Source organism: Enhydra lutris, unplaced genomic scaffold (genome assembly GCF_002288905.1).
Source record: "Enhydra lutris kenyoni isolate GAN:26980312 unplaced genomic scaffold, ASM228890v2 scaffoldscaffold19, whole genome shotgun sequence".
Taxonomy (NCBI): Eukaryota; Metazoa; Chordata; class Mammalia; order Carnivora; family Mustelidae; genus Enhydra; species Enhydra lutris.
The window spans coordinates 2732596-2752813 of NW_019154103.1; the positions used below are offsets into that span (position 1 = coordinate 2732596).

A 20218-nucleotide genomic window follows, 5' to 3' on the forward strand; every position below is an offset into this window, starting at 1 on the left:
AATCATATGTTTATTTTAATTTCACTTTGCCGTCTTCCAAAACACAGGCCTGTGCAGAACCATGCTTCTGTTTGCCTCCTGGGCATTCACAGTTATTCAGTGGTAACGATGCACAGTCCATTTATAAACAAACATCTTTTTGTCTTTATTGCTGGGTTTGTTTGTAATGTCTGAATGAGCCGTTTAAGTATATGTTTGTACAGCTACTTATCAAGTGTTTTATACCGGGTGCAAAAAGAAGGTAGAAGTGGCTATTACATAACTCATGGTTTGGAATGCTGCCACAGAGTAGAGCTTGGGGAGTTAATGATGGAGGAGAAGGACTCTCTCACCTTTATATCCTCTCTCTACAATGGTGGGCCACCAGAGGGGAGAGCTCAGTGGATAAGTGAAAGATCAGTTCCCATGTGTTCAGCCTGAGTGTAAGCCAAGATCTAGGGTGCTCTCAGTGAGAAAGAAAACCAAATGGTGGGTCATGGGAGACCCATGACTCTGGTATCCAAAACAGCAGTTAACTGGAGTGGCAGTAGGACAAGGGGTGTGTGTGTGTGTGTGTGTCCAGAGACAAAGAAGATAAGAGACAAAGCCTGAAGTACTGACAGGGTGGGGTTGTGAAGGGACATGGCATGTGGCTTACCTGTCCCTGCTGGCCTGGAGGTGGCCTCTGAAAGGATAGACCCTGACTACACAAACCATATGTTCTAATCCAATGTTTATCAAAGGTATCTAAAATCATTTGATGAACTCTGCCCATTTCCTACTGATCTGATGGTTATACTAGGGGGAAATACTCAGTTGTGGCTTTGGGTGCCATATGAGTCTTTGTTATTTATTGGAAGGAGAGATAATGAAAGTAGAGGGGAAATGCATATGATTCAATAGCATCGTGTATAGGGCTGCTTGCCTGCGATTTTTTTTTTTTCACTATTAGGAAATAAGGTCAGATAGGATTCTTCTCCTATTCTAGTTTTGCCTTTGCAGTGTGTGTATGTCTCTGAGCAATACTATTTTTCTCAATCAGAGTATATCTTTGTAACACTTTCAAAATGTGTTAGATGTACTTTTAGAGGTACCAGATGTCCTGTTTTACTCTCTGGGGAATGCCTGTGTATTCTATCAAAGTTCTCAGGGGACAGAGTTCCTTAAACACCAAATAATAATAGTAATAACAACAGTAAAACCCATTAAGTATTCCAAGAGCTGATCACACCTGAGCAGAGAACTGTTGTCTGTTGCATGTGGACAGTAAGATCAAAGAAAGGAAAAGCTAATTCTGTGTCTTAGTCTGAGGGAACAGTGAAAAGAGACTAGGAAATAAATGGTAAAAAAAGATAAGAAAGGAATAATAATGATTTCATGTGGTTTTTCTTCTTTTGCAGTTCTGTTTTGACCCCAATGTGGATGATGCAGTCAGGGCCGAACCACTGATCAGAATCTGAAAAATTCCCATCTTCTCGGTCGCCATCAGTTGAGATAAGATGGAAGACTCTTACAAGGATAGGACTTCACTGATGAAGGGTGCCAAGGACATTGCCCGGGAGGTGAAGAAACAAACAGTAAAGAAGGTTAATCAGGCAGTGGACCGGGCCCAGGATGAATACACACAGAGGTCCTATAGTCGGTTCCAAGATGAGGAGGACGATGACTATTACCCGCCTGGAGAGACCTATGATGGGGAGGCCAATGATGATGAAGGCTCCAGTGAAGCTACCGAGGGTCATGATGAAGATGATGAAATCTATGAAGGAGAGTATCAGGGCATCCCCAGTATGAACCAAGGGAAGGACAGCATTGTGTCCGTGGGGCAGCCCAAGGGGGATGTGCACAAGGACCGGCAGGAGCTGGAGTCAGAGAGGAAAGCTGATGAGGAGGAACTAGCCCAGCAGTATGAGCTGATAATCCAAGAGTGTGGTCACGGTCGTTTCCAGTGGGCCCTATTCTTTGTCCTGGGCATGGCCCTTATGGCGGATGGTGTGGAGGTGTTTGTTGTTGGCTTCGTGTTGCCCAGTGCTGAGACAGACTTGTGCATTCCGAATTCAGGATCCGGATGGCTAGGTGAGTGTACCATGTCAATGAGACAAATTCTGAACCTGGATTATTTATTGAGCACAGTTAATAGATAGAATAAATACTTTCCCTCTAGAGCAGCGCGTTTTCCCCCAACATTTTATTATGAAAAATTTTAGACATACAGAAGAATTAAAAATATTGTAAAAGGATGCCCATATATATCCCACCACCCAGATCCTAGAGTTTACATTTAATACCATATTTTCTTTACTGTCTGTCCATCCATCAATCCAATTCGTATCTTTTTTTTTCAAGAACAACAAGGTTTACTAAAATGTACTTGCATTCAATTTATACATATATAAAAACATATATATATGTAACCATATATGTAACCATAATGTCCCCAAGCTACTAGGGAAAAAAAAATTTTTTTTTTAGTACAAATAAAATATTCAAGCCCCACCCCTTCTAACTAGTGCCTTCCTCAGTATTTCTAAGGATTGCCCAGTCTGTCCAACTCATATCTTTATGCACTTCAAAGTTAGAACAATAGATTTTAACTTACCATATTACAAATATTTTATTGGTGTCTCCTTTATTAACTTCCAGAGATATGCCCTGGGAAGTTAATAAAGCTATTATGTGAAAACCTATTTGAATAGTTTCCTAAATATAGAGATTAATTCTAGAAAACTCTGACAAATGTGATTTTACATTTCAAATTTTATGTGAAGTACTACAATTTAAATACTGTGGGGATCCTGCTAATTTTTTTTTCTATAATCTATGTGTATGTTTGCTTGTTCATTTTTTCACTTAGTCATAGAATTTTCTCTAGATGACTTTTTCTATCTTTTTCAAAGTTCATTCCTGTGTGCCTAAACTGGGAAGACTTCCTCATATGATTTAAAAAATCTCTTTCAAATCATATTAATATCTAAATTATATGTATAAAAATATGACCTCTCTATAAAATATCTAGATAGAAGATTTGATTTTTATTTTAAAGTTACCATGGGGCAGCTGGGTGGCCCAGTTGGTTAAGTGTCTGACACCTGATTTTGGCTTAGGTCACAATCTCATGTCAGGCTCTGTGGTGGTAGTGGTGTCTACTTGGGATTCCTTTGACCTCCCTCTGCACATGCTTTGCATACACACTCTCTCTCTAAAATAAATAAGTAAATTAATTAATTGATTTAATTAAACAAAATTAAGCTACAAGGTTTACCTTGTTACAAAGCCTTAGTTAACGTTCCCACTTATTCCTTCGCTTGATCTCGCCACCCTGATCACGACCTGAGCTGAAATCAAGAGTTGGACTCTTAACAAACTGAGCCACCCGGGTGCCCCAAAATGCCATTTTCTAACCTGTTCTGTGACGTTGTGAGAGAGATAATCATGAATGAGAAAAGGATTTACATCTATTCCTTTAACAGCTATTTCTTTATATCACTTCCTTCTAACATCTATTTTTTTAGTCACTTAACTGAGCGAGATAGATCTGTGGAAGCAGACTGTGAGGGAGAGGGGGTGTGGGGGAATGAGGCATATTTTGCATGTTTTTCCTGGTAGACTCATCTATGTGTTCAGCCATCAAAACACAGAACATAATTCAGAGGAGGGTCCTTAGTCATTTGTCAAATTGATCCTTTCAGTGTATCCCTCGTGTATCTAGTGCACCACATTTTGTCTTTGGTTTTTTCTTTGGTGGGCAGATAGATCTACTGTAAGCCTGGACATCAAAACCTTTTATAAAGATTTTGCAAAAGGAATACATCAACATAACATATTAGAAAGCTAGAGCCTTAGAAATACATGCACACACATATTTAATAATTGAAAGCTAAATTTTACCACAAACATCTTTTCACGTTGTGATCCTAGCTTTTATATTGGAAATGTTCCAGGAATATCTAAATTAAGCTTGGTGTGGGAAGGAAGCACAGTATCGCCCATGGTGCCCTCACCAGTCTATCCCAGAAATCTGCAAACCCCAATGATGTTACACACCCCCAGGTGGCACCCAGAAGTGCAGAGAATGCCATGGAACAACCACAGCACAGATATTTTCATCTTCTCATGAATGTTGGCTCCTTTAGTGAGTTAAAAATGTGTCCCTGGGAGTGTATGGTTTCACTCAATGTTGCGAGTCCTCAACAGAAGCATTTTAATGGTTTTGTAACAGTGCCTCCCAGACTTGCATTTCAATTATTTTGCCATTGTGATTTCACTTATAATTGCATTCTAACAGAGTTTTTGGGGGGCAGGCATTGAAATTGTTTTGCCGTTTTCATTTCATCGAATAATAGCTTTGTAATATAATTATCACACTAAGTCACAGCAGTGGGGTCAAAATACAAGAAAGATGCATGGCCCATGTTTGGTGGTGTTTGAGGTGTATAATTTTGCAAAATAATTTCTCATTTGCTACTGAGTGTTCTGTCATTTCCTCGAGGAAGGCGAGGAATGAAAAATAAGAACCAATTTATGTCTCAGTTATTTGGGAGATCAGTCATCTCTTGGTGTTTGCTAGAAGATTGACTTAAAGGGAGTTAAGAGCGTCTTGTGTGTGTATGTGTCTATGTGTGTGGTCTGTGTGTATGTATAACATTGTTAATTAGAGTAATATTTAATTATCTAACAAGTTGCTCTTAGAGGGGATAAGTGCAGTCACTTTAAGATAATTCATGCTTTATTGCCAAAGTCTATTTATTGAGCAATTATGTGCACAACACAGTGTCATATCACAGGGGATAATAGGACAGGTAATGACGAGGCTTCTATGTCAAAGAAGTTACAGTCTAGTACAGAGAACTCACAAATGCCTGCAGGTTAGCGGTACAAAGAGGCGAGTATCAACAGCTGGGAGAGACATGTAAATAAGGAGACTTGAGGCTGAGAGGCCACAGAAGGGGTCAGGACCTCACCAATGTGGTGAGGAAAAGGCGAGGGTTTCAAGGCTATTCCAGAGGGTGGAGTCAGCAAGGATTAGTCCTTGATTAATTCGGACAGTGTAACAAGTGGACAGTTGATGAAAAGAAGGCGACTCATCTAAATAATGCAGAGTACTGGTCTTAACATGAGGAAGAAGGATGAAGAGTTGGTTTTAGACTTCTCTCTGTGAGATCCTTGGGGGTGTCCAAAGAGCCTGTGGGCTGCTCTCCATTTGGGCTGAAGCGTAGTTGGTTGGTGAGCCATCTCATTTAAGATGATACTGCCAGTGACCTTCACCAGGGGGCTGGTGACATCCTGCAGAATGCAGTTTACAGGGCTGGTGGTGAGGAGGAGGACTGAGAAAGAGAAGCCAAAGTAAGAGGAGCAGCCAGGAGAGAGTGGGGAGGCCTGGAAGTTGCTGGGAAAAGGAAGAGACCTGTAACTCTTGAGTGCAGCAATGTGGTACAGGAAAGATTGCAAAGGGTCTCTCAGTTCAGGCAGTGAAGTTCTTGGCTATGCAAATGCTAGGTGAATAACAAGTTCAACAGCTAAAGAACAGCACAAAATTTTAAATGTCTTATCTGGACGGTCAGAGACTTCAGCTACCACTCTGATGAGTAAGGATTGGTTCCTAATATGGATGGAGATCATGGTATTTCCTAGTGGCTGATGCCTTAGGGATTTAGGCAGACCCTGTCATCTTAAAAGTGAGGGGAGGGAGCTCTGGGCATGTGGGCGACTTGCCTAGTCCAGGGCTGTGTACTGGGGAAGGCAGACTGTGGAACACACTTCCCAGCTCCTCATCCTGTGTTTCTTTCCAGTTCTCTAATATTTTCATTTGAAGTCCTCTTCATTGGGTTTACTCCTAAGAGAAGATAATATTCTCAATTACTAGCAGAAATATACCACTCTGGTATCTCAAGGGATGATCTAAAATTCACTTTTTGTTTGTGGACTCCAACAGTGTAATCACCTGTTGGTATTAGACCTTTCTCGCCCTTTTCCAAAACCCTAATAGAGGATATTGTCTGGTTTTGTTTTTTGTTTTTTGTCTTTTTGAATTTATAGACAGTACATAATGGTAACAGTCACAAATGAGAAATAAGATTTTCTCTGAGAATTAACATGTGAAATCAGCCCATAGTACAAAGTCATCTTAAAGAGGCAGAATAGTAGAAGTTAAAATAGAGGGAATGTAAACCCCATGGGACCAGGGGTTTTGTCTATGTTGTTAAGTACTATTTCTCCCCTATCCAGATCAGTTCCTGGTACATATTAGAATCTCAACAACTATTTGAGATGACAGTCTGTGAGACCATTAACACGTTGAGACCTCAGTGAAGATACTGATATATCCAAAGGAAAAATGTGTTGTTTCAAATGGGACTTTGAAGTCGTGAAGGACCAACAGGAGGGAAAGTCATAGATGTACATGTTGGCAGCGCCCTTCTAAATGCTGCCAGGGTTGGTATTCTCCAATCTAAAAATTTTAACCTATGTGTTTTTGGGACCACATGTATCCCTATTATAAGGAAGACCACATTACCCTGGAGTCTGTAAAGGCATGACTCCTGTAGCAAAGACATTTTGTTCTAATTCCATGCTCCGTAGCACTTTAAGATTTCAAATTCAGCTTTCTTTAGAGTTTTCCCATTAGGAATGTGCTTGCCAAAGGATGCCAGTCTTTTCAGTAATTTTGGGTTTTCTTATTTTAATTAACCAAATGTCCATTCTGGCTTTTTTCCATCTGTCTTGGTGAGGTTGACTACTGGGAGTCTGTTTCTGAAGATGGATCTGTTCAAGATGTGCTGATATGTCCAGTTTGGGAACATGTAGGACTGAGGTCCAGAGTAGGACAGGATAGAAGTAGCTGGCACCTAGGAAGCCTACTTGGGTGGTCCCCTGGGTTTCCTGAAGAAATATCCTAGGGTAATACCAGTTTTCTTTTAGAACATGCACAATATTGGCTGTTCAGTTGGCATATTGGGCAGAAATGGAGGTAGACCATGAACATCAAAGCATTGAGAATATATATATATATTCAGAATATATATATATATATATTCATATATTCATATATATATGAATGCAATTTTACTTGACATTTTTTTCATTTTTGGAACTCTTGGAAGTTTAAAAAAAGATTTGTAAATAATTCTAGAATAAATATAGATTTTTGTGAATTTAAGATATATTTTTGACTAGAAGTGGAGGGGTGATTTTCCTTTTAGTCAATACTTGGCTATTGACTGTATCAAGTCACACTATTGGCATTTGTATATCTTCTCTTGATAACTATAATGTTCATTCAACAAAAATGTATTGAGAGCTTACTACGTGACAGGCATGATTTTAGATTCAAGGAATACAATGGTAAAAACAAACAAACAAACAAAAACAAATCTCTAATAGGCCTGAAGCATGTTTTTTAACCTTTCTTTCTGTAGTTTCTAAACCTAAGTGGTGGAATTCCTTGGAACATACAGTGTTTCTCTCTCTCTCTTTCTTTTTCATTTTGTTTGCCACTTCTAAAAAGGGTGATTTCCTTGAAGGCTGAGCTGGATGGAGATGACCTAAACTACCCCTAGTTTCTCTTTCTCCATCCCTACATAGGTTCCTTTATTCTTTTAGGTATTAACAAAGGAAGATACATTCTTTTGAGATTTCTAACTCCTTTATATTTAGCTGACTGTATTTAAAAAACAAAACAAGCTTCAAGTTTCTGAGATACATTTTGTTTTAGGCCCATTGACTACTGATTGCCACTAAACTGCAGACAGATTACAGAAGCTGGCTCACTGTTCATTGAATCAGTCCTTTCGTTCAGTCTGTATCACCCATTCCCAGTGCTGTCAGGTAGACCGGTATATCCAAGCCAATAACAAGATGCAGTCTTAGCTTTAGTCCAAGCTTTGATCTTTTAGCATCTGGGTATACTCTATATGTTTTTCACAGTTTTATTGAAAAGTAACTGGCATACATCACTGTATAATTTTAAGGAGTACAGCATGATGGTTTGATTTACATATATTGTAAAACGATGACCACTAGGTTTAGCTAATGTCCATCTTATAGATACAATAAAAACAAAAGAGAGGGGGGAAAAAGGCAAAAAGTCATTTCCTCATCATGGGGACTCTTAGGAATAAGAACCCTCTTAGCAACTTTCCTAGGTAGCTGACTCTTGAATAACGTGGGGGTTAGAGGTGCCCACCCTTTGCACAGTCAAAACTCCCCTTGTAACTTTTCACTCCCCCCAAACTTAACTACTGATAGCCTTCTGTTGATGGGAAGCCTCACTAGTAACATAATAGTCTATTAACACATACTTTGTATGTTACATGTATTATATACTATATTCTTATAATAAAGTAAGCTAGAGACAAGAAAATCATAACAAAGAGAAAATACATTTACTATACTGTACTGTATCTATCAAAAAAAAAATCTGTATATAACCCACATAGCTTGAATCCACATAGTTCCCCATGTGTTGCTCAGGGGTCACCTGTAAATCATACACCAGTGTTAGCTAGAATCATCATTTAGTACATTACATCTAGTACTTACTTATCTTATAGTTGGAGGTTTGCATCATTTGACTACCTTCCTCCATTTCTCCCTACTCCTTCCCCTCCCCCTTGGCCTCTGGTAACCACGGGTCCGATCTCTTTTTCTGTGATTTTCTTTCTTTCTTGTTTTTTTCCTTAGGTTTTTGGGTATTTTTTGTTGTTATTGTTGATCTACATTCCACATATAAGTGAGATAATATAGTGTTTTTCTTTCTTCATCTGGCTTGTTTCACTTAGCATAATACCTTCAAGGTCCCAACATGTTGTTGCAAATGGTTGGATTTCCTTGTGGGTTTTGTTTTTTTTTTTAAATGTCTGAATAATAGTCCAGTATGGTGTGTGCTTGTGTGTGTGTGCGTGTGTTTGTGTGTGTGTGTGTGTGCCGTGCACCATAAGTTCTTTTTTTTTTTTTTTAAAGATTTTATTTATTTATTTGACAGAGATCACAAGTGGGCAGAGAGGCAGGCAGGGGGCGGGGGGAACAGGCTCCTCACTGAGTAGAGAGCCCGATGCAGGGCTTGATCCCAGGACCCTGGGATCATGACCCGAGCTGAAGGCAGAGGCTTTAACCCACTGAGCCGTCCAGGCGTCCCTGCACCATAACTTCTTTATCCATGCACCCATCAACAGACAGGTTGTTTCCATGTCTTGTCCATTGCAGATAATGCTGCTGTGTACATGAGAGTGCAGGTATCTTTTTAATTAGAATTTTTGTTTCCTGTGGATATATTCCCAGAAGTGGAATTGCTGGATCATAGGGTAGTTCTATTTTTAATTTTAAGAGAATCCTCCATACTATTTTCCTCAGTGGCTGTACCCATTTACAGTGCCACCAACAGTGCACAAAGTTTCCCTTTCTCTCTGTGCATGCTAGCACTTTTTATCTCTAATTCTATTGGTGTCGGCCATTCTGATAGTGGTGAGGTAATATTGTGGCTTTAATTTGCATTTCCATAATGATCACTGATGTTGAGTATCTTTTCGTATGCTTGTTGGCTTTTCTTATCTCTTTTTTGGAGAAATGTCTATTCAGGTCCTTTGCTCATTTTTAAATTGGGTTATTTGGTTTTTGCTGTTGAGTTGTAGGAATTCTTAAATATTTTAAATATTAACCCCTTATCAGATATATGATTTACTGATATTGTTTTACTGGTTCATAGGTGTTCTTTGTACTTTGTTGATGGCTTGTTTGGTCTGCAAAAGCTTTGTACTTTGATTTAGTCACAATTGTTTATTTTTTATTTTGTTGCTTGTCACATCAAAAAAACTGTGTCATATCCAAAAATCATTATCAAGACCCATGTCAAGGAGGCTTATTCATATATGTTCTTCTAGAGTTTCATGGTTTCAGGTCTTACTTAAATCTTTAATCCATTTTGAGTTAATTTTTGTGAGTGCTGTAAGTTATGGGACCTTTTACCTATAAATATCCAATTATCCCAGCACTGTTTATTGAAGAGACTGTCTTTTCTCCATTGAGTATTCTTTTCTCCCTTGTCAAATATTAGTGAACCATATGTGCTTGAGTTTATTTTGATTCTGCCCCACTGGTCTATTTGTCTGTTTTTATGTCAGTACTACACTGTTTTGATGACTATAACTGTATAGTATAGCTTGAAATCAGGGATAGTGATGCTTCCCTCTTTGTTCTCCTTTCTCATGATTTCTTTGTCTATTCAGGGTCTTTTGTGATTTCATATAAATTTCAGGAGTGTTTTTTCTATTTCTGTAAATGTGTTCTAAGTTTTAAAAGGAAAGGCTTTGTATCCTAAAAGTGTAGGCTGCAGATTTCAGGATCAGCAGCTGTGTACCCTGCCTAATCCCTTTGTCATTGACATCTGCCTTGGCGTCTTGAAGGGAGGTTCGACGTCCAGGGTGTGGGTGTGGGTGTGGGTGTGTGTGTGTGTGTGTGTGTGCGCGCGCGCACACACACACACGCACGTGCCCTCTGGATCTGTTTAGCCTCTAAGCTGTCACAGTGATTCTAATTGGAATTAAAAAGTTATTGGCTTCTAGAGAACATCCTGTCCACCAACACTAGCAAAATCTTATTTGGATTCATTATTGCCAAATTGGAAAAGAAGACTCAATAATTTGTTGCCATTATATTCCTGGGTCTTATTTCCTCTGGTCATTCATATTCTCCTGAGAGAAGTGAAGTTTCTAATGTCCTAGTGGAATTGGCCAAGTAGCCTGAAAAAATTCCTCCATCCCGAGAGTCTGTGATCCACTTTCACAGGATAGGATTGAACCGAAGTTCCGTGCCACGTTACTGAAACTTGCCAATAAGCAGCATTCTGGGATGGTGAGAGTGTGATAGTAAATGCCTTTCTGTCACCTGGAAGCTCATTGGAGCTTTTCCCACAATACGGCTTTGAACCTGAAAACTGATCCTTGCATCCTGACGTCCTAGAACACTCCTGAATGAGGATTCTGATTCCATTGGTGGTCCTGGCCTTACGTATCCTGATTCAGCGTGGAACTCTCCCTGAAGTCGCTATAGAACTTGTTGATCTGTTGTCAGTTTAGAGAATTTGTTAATTGCAGGTTGGTTTAAATAGGGCAATCTGAAATGTTATTCACCTAATAACTACAAATAATTAGGCTTGTAGGTTTGAATTCCAAACATGAAAATGCAATCATCCCCTTTCATGGGAAATCTAACCTTTCAATATTCTTACATAACAAGAGCTTTTATAGGACCTAAGCTTCCTGCAGAATGCTTTGGAGAGTAGGAAATGGTTTGATTACATTCATTTTGAAGAGTTAATCTGATAAATTACTGAAATAAGTATTCCCAGCCCGCATCTTTGCAAACTGACATACTTACCTTAAACTTAGAAAATTCTTATTGGCCTTTTCAAGATTGTGAGAGAAAAAATAAAAGAGGTCTTTGGGTATAGTTCTTATCTTTGATTTCAAAATCAAGATCTCTTGTCAAATATAGAATGATGAAGACACAAGGAATTTTTCCAATTTTTTATATAAGTAATTTGCTTAAAAACAATATAATGATCTTTAAATTATTTTCACACCTGTTATCTATATGCTAAAGATGATAAATTTTGTCGTGTGTATTTTACTACATTAACAAATGCAATCTTAAATGAGCAAATATGTCCACATGTTGGAATATTGTTTATTTTTGCCATCAAGTTTATTTTTTCACTCTCAAGACAAAGCCTGGAAACAGAGAAGCTGACAGCTGAGAAATGCCTAACATCCTAGTGCAAGCACTTTCCATAGCCAACTTATACTGTGGGGCTGCTATGTACAGTTGTGCAAGTTGTAACCTGCCCAAAGGCACCTGGCAGGTGCTGGAATCCAGCCTTCCTTCTACTCACCAAGCCATTCACCCTGGCTTGTGGCTGATTCCACCTGTCTATAAGAAAAGGTGACTTTGGCTAATTCTTCTACTCTAAGGAGATTCTTTTTTGTCATTTATCCACCTAGATGAGGACCTTTTTCCAATTAACATAGAGGAGCCTTCTGTGCCAAGAGGCTCCATTATTTGGGGCTCTACATTAGGTAGTGGGGAGCCTGAGGGGATTCAAAAGGAGGAGGAAGATAAGAAACCAAGGTCTCGCCCTTCCAAGAACTTATGGCAGGTTCAGATTACTCAGAAGAAGGAAGAGATCAAAGGAAAAGCATAACTGAGGTGCAAATATAATTCAGTAAACATTCACCCAAGCAGTTACAGTTGTTGGGTGCTAAGCATAGTCAAATCAGTATGGGCTTTATCTTAGAACATTATGTGCCTAGTCTCATTGACTTAAAATACTTTGGAAATGTTGAAAATGGGGGACTTTATGTTTGTAAAAGCACTACATTGAATGTCTCAGAACTACAGAAGTGGAGAGAGTAGATCTGGAAGGGACACCATTATCAGAGGGCTTCAATCCCTCTCCCAACCAGCGGAATGCATGTATTTGTTGCCCAGAAATTGCTGAGTTTTGTTTTGGAAAAAAAGTAAAGAGCACAGGCCTCCTTTTCTCGTCCTCTGGAGGCAGGCTGGTGCTCCAGAGACTCTGGGTGGTGATGAGAGAAACCCTGAGGCTCAGAGCCCTGGGACAGTACAGAGGGGAATTTTCAGATTTGCCCTGATCCTAATCATAGCTGGGGTTTCCTGCTAACACTCCCTATGTGTCTGGCATCTCAAGGGCAAGAAGGGTGGCCAGTGCTAAAGTTAGCAGAAATGGCATATGAAAGAAGGGCTGCCCCTCAGCCTGGGATGGAAGGTCCCTGGACAGAGGCCAGGATGGGGTGCCCTTAGGTGGTAGGGGATCAAGCATGTTACAGGCTTCATACTCTGTCCACTTTATCTGTCTGTCTCACCATCTTTTGTTCACACTGCCTCTTCTAGTAACTTTGCGCCATTGTCCTTAATAAATGACATCAATATAATTACCATTAAAAGAGAGAGAGAGAGAGAGAAGGCCCTGCTTTAGGACAATGGACTCTGCTAGCTATGCCTCTGATGAGGGAGTTTTCAGTCAAACAAAAGACCTCCTAACCTGCACTGAGGCCAGGCTGGGGCTTGGTGGAGTGGCCAACATGCATCTGTGCCATCAGGTTAACCAAGGAACATCAGAGAAAGTTGGGGTGGGACATGAAGAAGAGTGTGTTCTTTCCTGATGCCCAGGGTAGAGCTCAAGGAGAACAGGATGGAGTCATGCCACCTGGCACTTCTGAAGGGCAGATTGCCTTGGAGTTGCTAAGATGAACATTGCATCCACACAGCACCTTGGTTTGTGCTTGGGAGAGCTCCTTTGATGGGTATAGAGTAGGATCAGGCTCTGAGAGGGGAAGTGAAAGGGGATACTTCACATTCAGTATGGCCCTTTGTGAAGTCAGGAAGAGAAGATGAAAAAGTTGGGCGTTGCTTTACCTAAGACAGGATGTTAATAAAACGCTTTTAAGTAAGTGTTGGAGCCCAGCATTCTTCTAGGAGACTAAGATTTCTGTGGTTCTGCAGAGCAGCAAGCCTTTGGGGAAGAGTTTGTAGCATTTGAATTACCAACAATCAAGACACAAAATAAATTATATTCATGATGTCTTTGATTATTTAAGTTTAGGCATTTATAGCATTCAAAGAGAAGAGAAAAAGTTGTTTTAAATAAAATCATTACCAAGAATAGCTTAGTTCTTGGGAGGGATTTGCATGAACCAAAGTGAGAATAAAATATGTAGCCCCTTTCCTGCATAGAGGCTGAGGGTGTGTAGCATAGAGATCTGCAGTTAACCTATTTAATATGCACATAATGTGCCTACAGAAAGAAGAGAATGGATGATGAGAGGCCAGGTTTGTGACCCAAAACCAGGTAAGGTTTTAGGATGGGATCTCTTTACCCTTCCCAGTGACTAAGTGAAACCAAATCTACCGACAGGTGGTACCATGGTCAGGATGGGGAGAGCAGGAGCTGGGGCATATTTGGGAGAAGTTTGTGGGGAGTGTGTTTTTACCTCCAGAGTCAAGAATCCAGTATATCTCTGTGACCTTAGGCTAGGACTTTCCTCCCCAACTCTGAGACCATATTCTTATAGATTGCCATACTTTACTTCTGTAGGATCATTCATGGTAGTGTGGCAAAGATATTTCTAACACATACACACACACACACACCTTCTCCTAGGGATTCAGGTAGAGCAGGAAAGCACAATGTGTTCCAACAATGTGAAAAACAAGGCTACTATCCCTTGGGGATATTGCTTCCTGACAACAGTAAGCTAAAGTGTAAGGAAGATACCACCTTGAGGTGGAGTCAGCATCTCCATCTTGTCAAGTTAAGGTAGGAAATGGATGGACAGGAGGAAGCCATGTGGTGGTTAGCAGTGCTCAAAGTTGGGAGGAACGATGACATTAAATAATCAGAAACCAAATGTAAAATCAAACAAGAGGAAACAAATAGAAAGTAAACCATAAAAGAAATGCTTAGAAGAAAAAAGATACAGCTTTGATACAGGTTGCAACATGAAAAAATTTTGAAAACCTTATGCCTGAGGGAAATAGGCCAGACACAGAAGGACAAAAAGGATTGTATGACTGCAGTTATAGGAATTATCTAGAATAGGCAAATACACACAGACAGAAAGTAGATTAGAATTACCTGGGGCTGGAAGGGAGAGGAATTGAGGAGTTACTACTCAAAAGTTAGAGTTTCTACTTGGAGTGATGAAAAACTTTGGGGAAAAATGGTGATGATGGTTGCACAGCAGTGTGAATATACTTAATGCGGCTGAATTGTACAGTTAAAAATGGTTAAAATGGCAAATTTTGTATTGTGTAAATTTAACACAATTCAAAAGGAAAAGGGAAAAAAAAAACCCAATTTGAAGGAAGTTGTTTTGGAGGTGGTTGGGTGCTTGTAGCCATCTTCAGAGATGGCTGGAGTTCACCTGTCTCCTGTGTTTGAGGCGCTGCTGGGCCTAGCAGTGAGTCCTGGATGGACACAAATGGCTTCCCAGAGCAACTTCTCCAGCCGTTTCCTACATTTTTCACAGGAATCTGGGTCTTGATGGGGCTCGAGTTCTTAGTAGCCTGTTCCTACTGGTAGCTTTCTTCCTGACAAATTACAGGCTGATTCTGGGCATGGAGTTTGCCATAGTGGCTTCTTACATAAGAATATTCTAGGGGTGCCTGGGTCGTTCAATTGGTTGGGCAACTGCCTTCAGCTCAGGTCATGGTCCCGGAGTCCTGGGATCGAGTCCCACATCAGGATCCCTGCTCAGCAGGGAGTCTGCTTCTCCCCCTGACCCTCTCTCCTCTCATGCTCTCCCTCTCTTTCATTCTGTCAAAAAATAAATAAATAAAATCTTAAAGAAAAAAAAGAATATTCTAGACTGCTAAATTCTTGAGTATCTTGGGGAATATTTGAGAGTGCAGGGAAGGATTTGGATATAGATGAATTATGCTACTTAAAAATCACAAGGGAACAAGTAATATAACCTAGAATATTTTGTAGGCAATTTTTCAGTAAGCTTGGAGTCAAGATAATCATTAGATTAAAATGTGTGACTACACTATATAACTTGTTTGAGAAATGAGGTAATTTTTTTAGGTAAATGAAGTTTACCTCCTCAAAAACCAAAGCTCTGCTTGTTTAAGCCCATTTCTTCAATGAAAATCAGAAGTGTTTTATATTATTTCTAAATTTATCTTCTATCATTTAAATATGGTTCAGGGTATTGATTTTTGTTCTTTATGTAATACTTTGGTTTTTTTTCACCCCTTTCTATCATCCTGTCTCTGCTGCCACTTTAACTGTCTCTAACTTATCCCCGATGTATCTGTGCTATGGGTTAGGAAACTAGATAACCAAGGTTGTTAAGAATTATCAGTTAAACAAGCATAAATAGATCATGAGAAGGAACTGAGAATTATTGGGTAATTGCTTGACTTTATAAGTGAGGCTTTGTACCAGATAAACAGGATGTCCAGAAGCCAAGCTCACGTTCTGTGGAAGAAGCATTGGAAGGACATGGGAAGTTTGGCTTTTGGTACTATTTGCCATTGTTCTTCAGATCATTCTTGGGGGAGTGGGGTGGAGGGTTTGGGTCACAACACATCCTTGATCAAATGTTTGCTGTTTGGTATATAGAGTGCCTTAAACTCCTGAGTATGGTATTCCAAGCTCTCCATAACCTGGGCCTGATCTGTTTTTCCCCTCTTTTCTGCTGCTCATTCCCCTCTCCCAGATATTCCAAAATCAGGATATAGAGTTGCCGGATAAAATACAGGGTGCCCAGGTGAATTTGAATTTGAAATAAATCACAAGCAAATAATATTTTTATAAGGTATGTCTCATGCAACATTCGGGATACACTTAAAATATTATTTGTTTATCTGAAATTCAAGTTTAACTGGGCATCATGTGTTTTTATTTGCTAAATCTGGCCACCTCACTGGTAGTGGTGATAATAGCAGGAGGCAGAAGGACTAGAGTTTGTTTTTTGCCCTCTGTGTGTCAGGCATCCCATCAGTCATTAAATTTACTACCTCATTTAATCACTATCACATCCGGTCTCAGACTTTGTGAGTCGGTGCTAGGGGACGTGGGTATGTTTTATAAGCATCCCAAATGATTCTCATTCAAAGGAAAGTTTCAGAAACACTGTGATAAGAGACCACTGCTTCTCAGACACAATGTGCAGATGTCACCTGAGGATGGAGGTTTTGATATAGCAGACCTGGGGTGGGCCTCAGGTTCCTCACGCTAAGATGAGCTGGGATCACAGGTGAGGCTGAAGGTAGTGATTATGAACCCCACTGTGAGTAGTGCAGTCTTGGGCCCCCAGCCAAGCAGCAGCGCCATCCCCATCATTGTGATAGTGAAGCTATACGTGACACTATGATTTTAAACAATGGGGTGTGTGTTAATGTAAATTCACCAGCAACATTCATTACAGCAACATTCATTACAAAGGAGCCTAATGTACTATTTTTTTTAAAGATTTATTTATTTAGTTGACAGACAGAGATCACAAGGAGGCAGAGAGGCAGGCAGAGAGGGGTAGGGGGAAGCAGGCTCCCCGCTGAGCAGAGAGCCCGATGTGGGGCTTGATCCCACGATCCTGGGATCATGACCCAAGCCGAAGGCAGAGGCTCCAACCCACTGAGCCACCCAGGTGCCCCCTAATGTACTATTTTTGAGGAAAGGTTTTCTTTCCAAACAGTAAGTCTCTCTCTTATTGACAGTTGAGAGATGCACATTTGTTTTTTCCTCCACCAAAATGGCTATTGACTTCTTTACCCCAGTTTTTCTCCTACACAGTGGGAGGGGGAGGGGTGACATCACAGTTCCTAGCTGCATTTACAGCCATGCATCACAGAACGGTCCCCGGATGTGCAGGGCAGTGCGACTCTGCTTTGTGGAAATAGTTTCTCAGTACCAGAGCCATGGTGATAAAATTATAATGTGAATCCTTCAGATTTTTCCCAACTCCTGTGTAACATGAAATTAAATGACTTTTCTGAGTGGGGCTTATTGTCTCTGTAGAATCTAGTGAAATCAGAAGTATGAAAAGTACTGCTGTGTCAAAAAAACTGATTGGAAACTAGTAAGGGTTAATCAGACTGTTTCCAGGGACAAAGGAAAGCCCCACAGTGGGACTCAACCCAGCTGTTAACACACACACCCAGGCGGAGGCCGATTATATGTGTGAGAAGTGGTTGGCTTCTCAGGGCTTTCTGTCTGATCGTGTGGTTAGCTATTCATTTTTCTCATTAATAGGCCAGAGATGCCTTTGTGGAATGTAACCTTTCAAAATTTAGCAGTTCATACACAGAAAGACACCAGCAGGGGTCCTCCACCTGTTCATTCCTCAAATTCCTACTGACTTGGTGCAAGATGCTTGCACTCTGTTTTGTGGCAAATACAGAGATCAGCCAGATCAAAGCTTGGGCACAAGGCACTTCCCATCAAAATGGTCTGGGGACCAAAGGATGGAGAGAGATATTCTGTTTCAGGGAGGCTTGGTTTTAAAAAAGGTTTCAGGAGACCATCGTATTTGACCAGGCTTTTCATTGCGGACACAATGTGGACTTGCAAAGCCAAGGGTGGACAAAGGGGGTTTTTAGGAGAGGGAATAGACTGAGCAAAGGCAGGAAGGCAGGAAAACCACGGATCAGGTGTTGTGAGTAGATTGTGGTTCCATTTTGTTGAAGTGGAGCATACACAGAGGGGTGGGTGGGGACCTACCTGTTCATGGAGACTAGATGAATTTATTCAGGTGTGGGTAGGGAGCGCTTAAGATATTAGCAGAGAAGTGATGTGGTGAGACTGCTCCTTTGGGAGACTGCTGTGTTTAGAATGGGTCAGAGATGAGCCTGTGGGATTAGCTAAGAATCATTTGCATTGAGTGGTCCAGACAGTAGGTGTGGAGGGCCTGATGGTGGGTGATTCACAGAGGCTGTTGGAGGAGAGGGGATTTCCCAGTGAATATCTGGACCCTCACAGCCCACTAGCTATGCAAGCAAGGGAGAGGAGAATACCAGAAGGCACTGAGATTTCATGCCCTGGTGTTGTGTTGGGCAGGAATGCATAAAACATAAACTACAGTTCTGGCGTTGGTGGGGAGATACCGGGAGCCTGTGTGTAGGAAGATGAATTTAGTTATTATAGGTGCAAGAATTGAATGTCTTAGTCACAGACTGCCCTTAACCCAGTGATCACTGGTGCCCAGTGATTTTTTGTTGAGTTTGAGGTGCCAACCAGACTCAGGAGAAACGATCCAGGAGGGCATTTAGAAGTGGGTCCTGAGACTTGGCAGGGAAAATAACCCTAGAGATGGGTGTTGGAGACATCTTTTTTTTTTTTTTTTTTAAAGTTTTTATTTATTTGACAGTCAGAGATCACAGGTAGGCAGAGAGGCAGGCAGAAAGAGAGGAAGGGAAGCAGGCTCCATCCTGAGCAGAGAGCCCAATGCGGAGCTCGATCCCAGGACCCTGGGATCATGACCTGAGCCAAAGGGAGAGGCTTTATCCTGCTGAGCCACCCAGGCGCCGCTGGAGACATCTTTAAATAGAGATGCAGAGCCCACAGGAGAGAATGCTTGCTGAAAGAGAGAGCCTGAGGAGGAGAGGGGGCTAGTGACAAATCTTCAGGGAATGCTTAGGGGTGACCAGAGAAAAGTCATGAATAAATGGTAGGAAAAGTCTCAGCTGCCTGGAGGCCGAGAGCAGCCAGGATTTCAGGGGGAGGAGGTGGGTATAACCAAGAGTGCTTTGGGACGAGGGGAGGGGGGCCGGCAGAGGAAATGACATTGGCTGTGGCAGTAAGAAAACTCTTCCAGAGGGTGGAAAGGACAGATGTCAGATTAATCACTAAACTGAGTTTTAATGTCTATTTTTAAAGGGAAGGAAAACAAATCAGCATTTAAAAATTGATTCTAAGGTACTGTGGTATATTTGTTTTGGATAATGCTTCTAGTAACATAATTATACCATAGATTGGAGCAGCTGAAAAAATATTAATCCTCTTCTGCAAAGGAAAATTGCACATTGGTAGCCATTATCTAGTGCTCCTATGTCCTTAGGTGCCAATAATCACATCCAGAATATATAGAGGAGAGAAATTGGAAGACCAGGAGAGAAGTGCGTTAGCCGCTGCTATCTCATTTTTTTTTTTTTCCAAATTGAAAACTGTATCAGTACCGGTACCTCTGGATTTAACAATAAAATAAACTTTGTTGAAATGTTCACATTTAAGCAGTCAAATAGGAATGATAAATGTAGAGAACTGCCCAGGGGAAAGACAGCTCCCAGTGACCACTCCCTTGTGGGGGTGACCCTCAGTGAGGGGGTCTTTCACGACTACACAATACAGCTTTGCCCCCTGGATTTCTGCTGGATCAGTAAAGAAGCCTCCTGTCCCCTGCCTCTCCCTATCCTGAGCATACTACATTTGTAGTGTGGTGGTGGCTCTTACAGACTCCTACGGTACATCACATAGTGTGTATGATCCCTGATCATATTTTCTCAGTCACAATGCGACACGTTGTTCCCACAGAGATGCAATTTCCCTCCTCTGGGAGAAATAAATTCTTACAGCTATGACACAGAAGTGCATCCCGGATGGCCCGTTGTGAAGCCAGGAGAGACGAGGAAAGCCAGGGGATGGCCAGCTTCTTCCCAGTATGGGAAAGGTGCCTCCTCTGACCACCCCCCCCCCCCCCCCCCCCCCCCCCCCCCCCCCCCCCCC

At 41.0% G+C, this 20218-nt stretch overlaps 1 protein-coding gene across 1 annotated transcript in view; it reads left to right on the forward strand.

Annotated features, from left to right (window-relative positions):
* The first annotated feature begins 1478 nt into the window (after positions 1-1478).
* Positions 1479-20218, forward strand: part of LOC111148384 (synaptic vesicle glycoprotein 2C) — a 158069-nt gene continuing 139329 nt past the window's right edge. The window contains exon 1 of the mRNA XM_022504892.1: positions 1479-2055. Coding sequence (XP_022360600.1) covers positions 1479-2055 — 577 coding nt within the window. The remainder of the gene's footprint in view (positions 2056-20218) is intronic.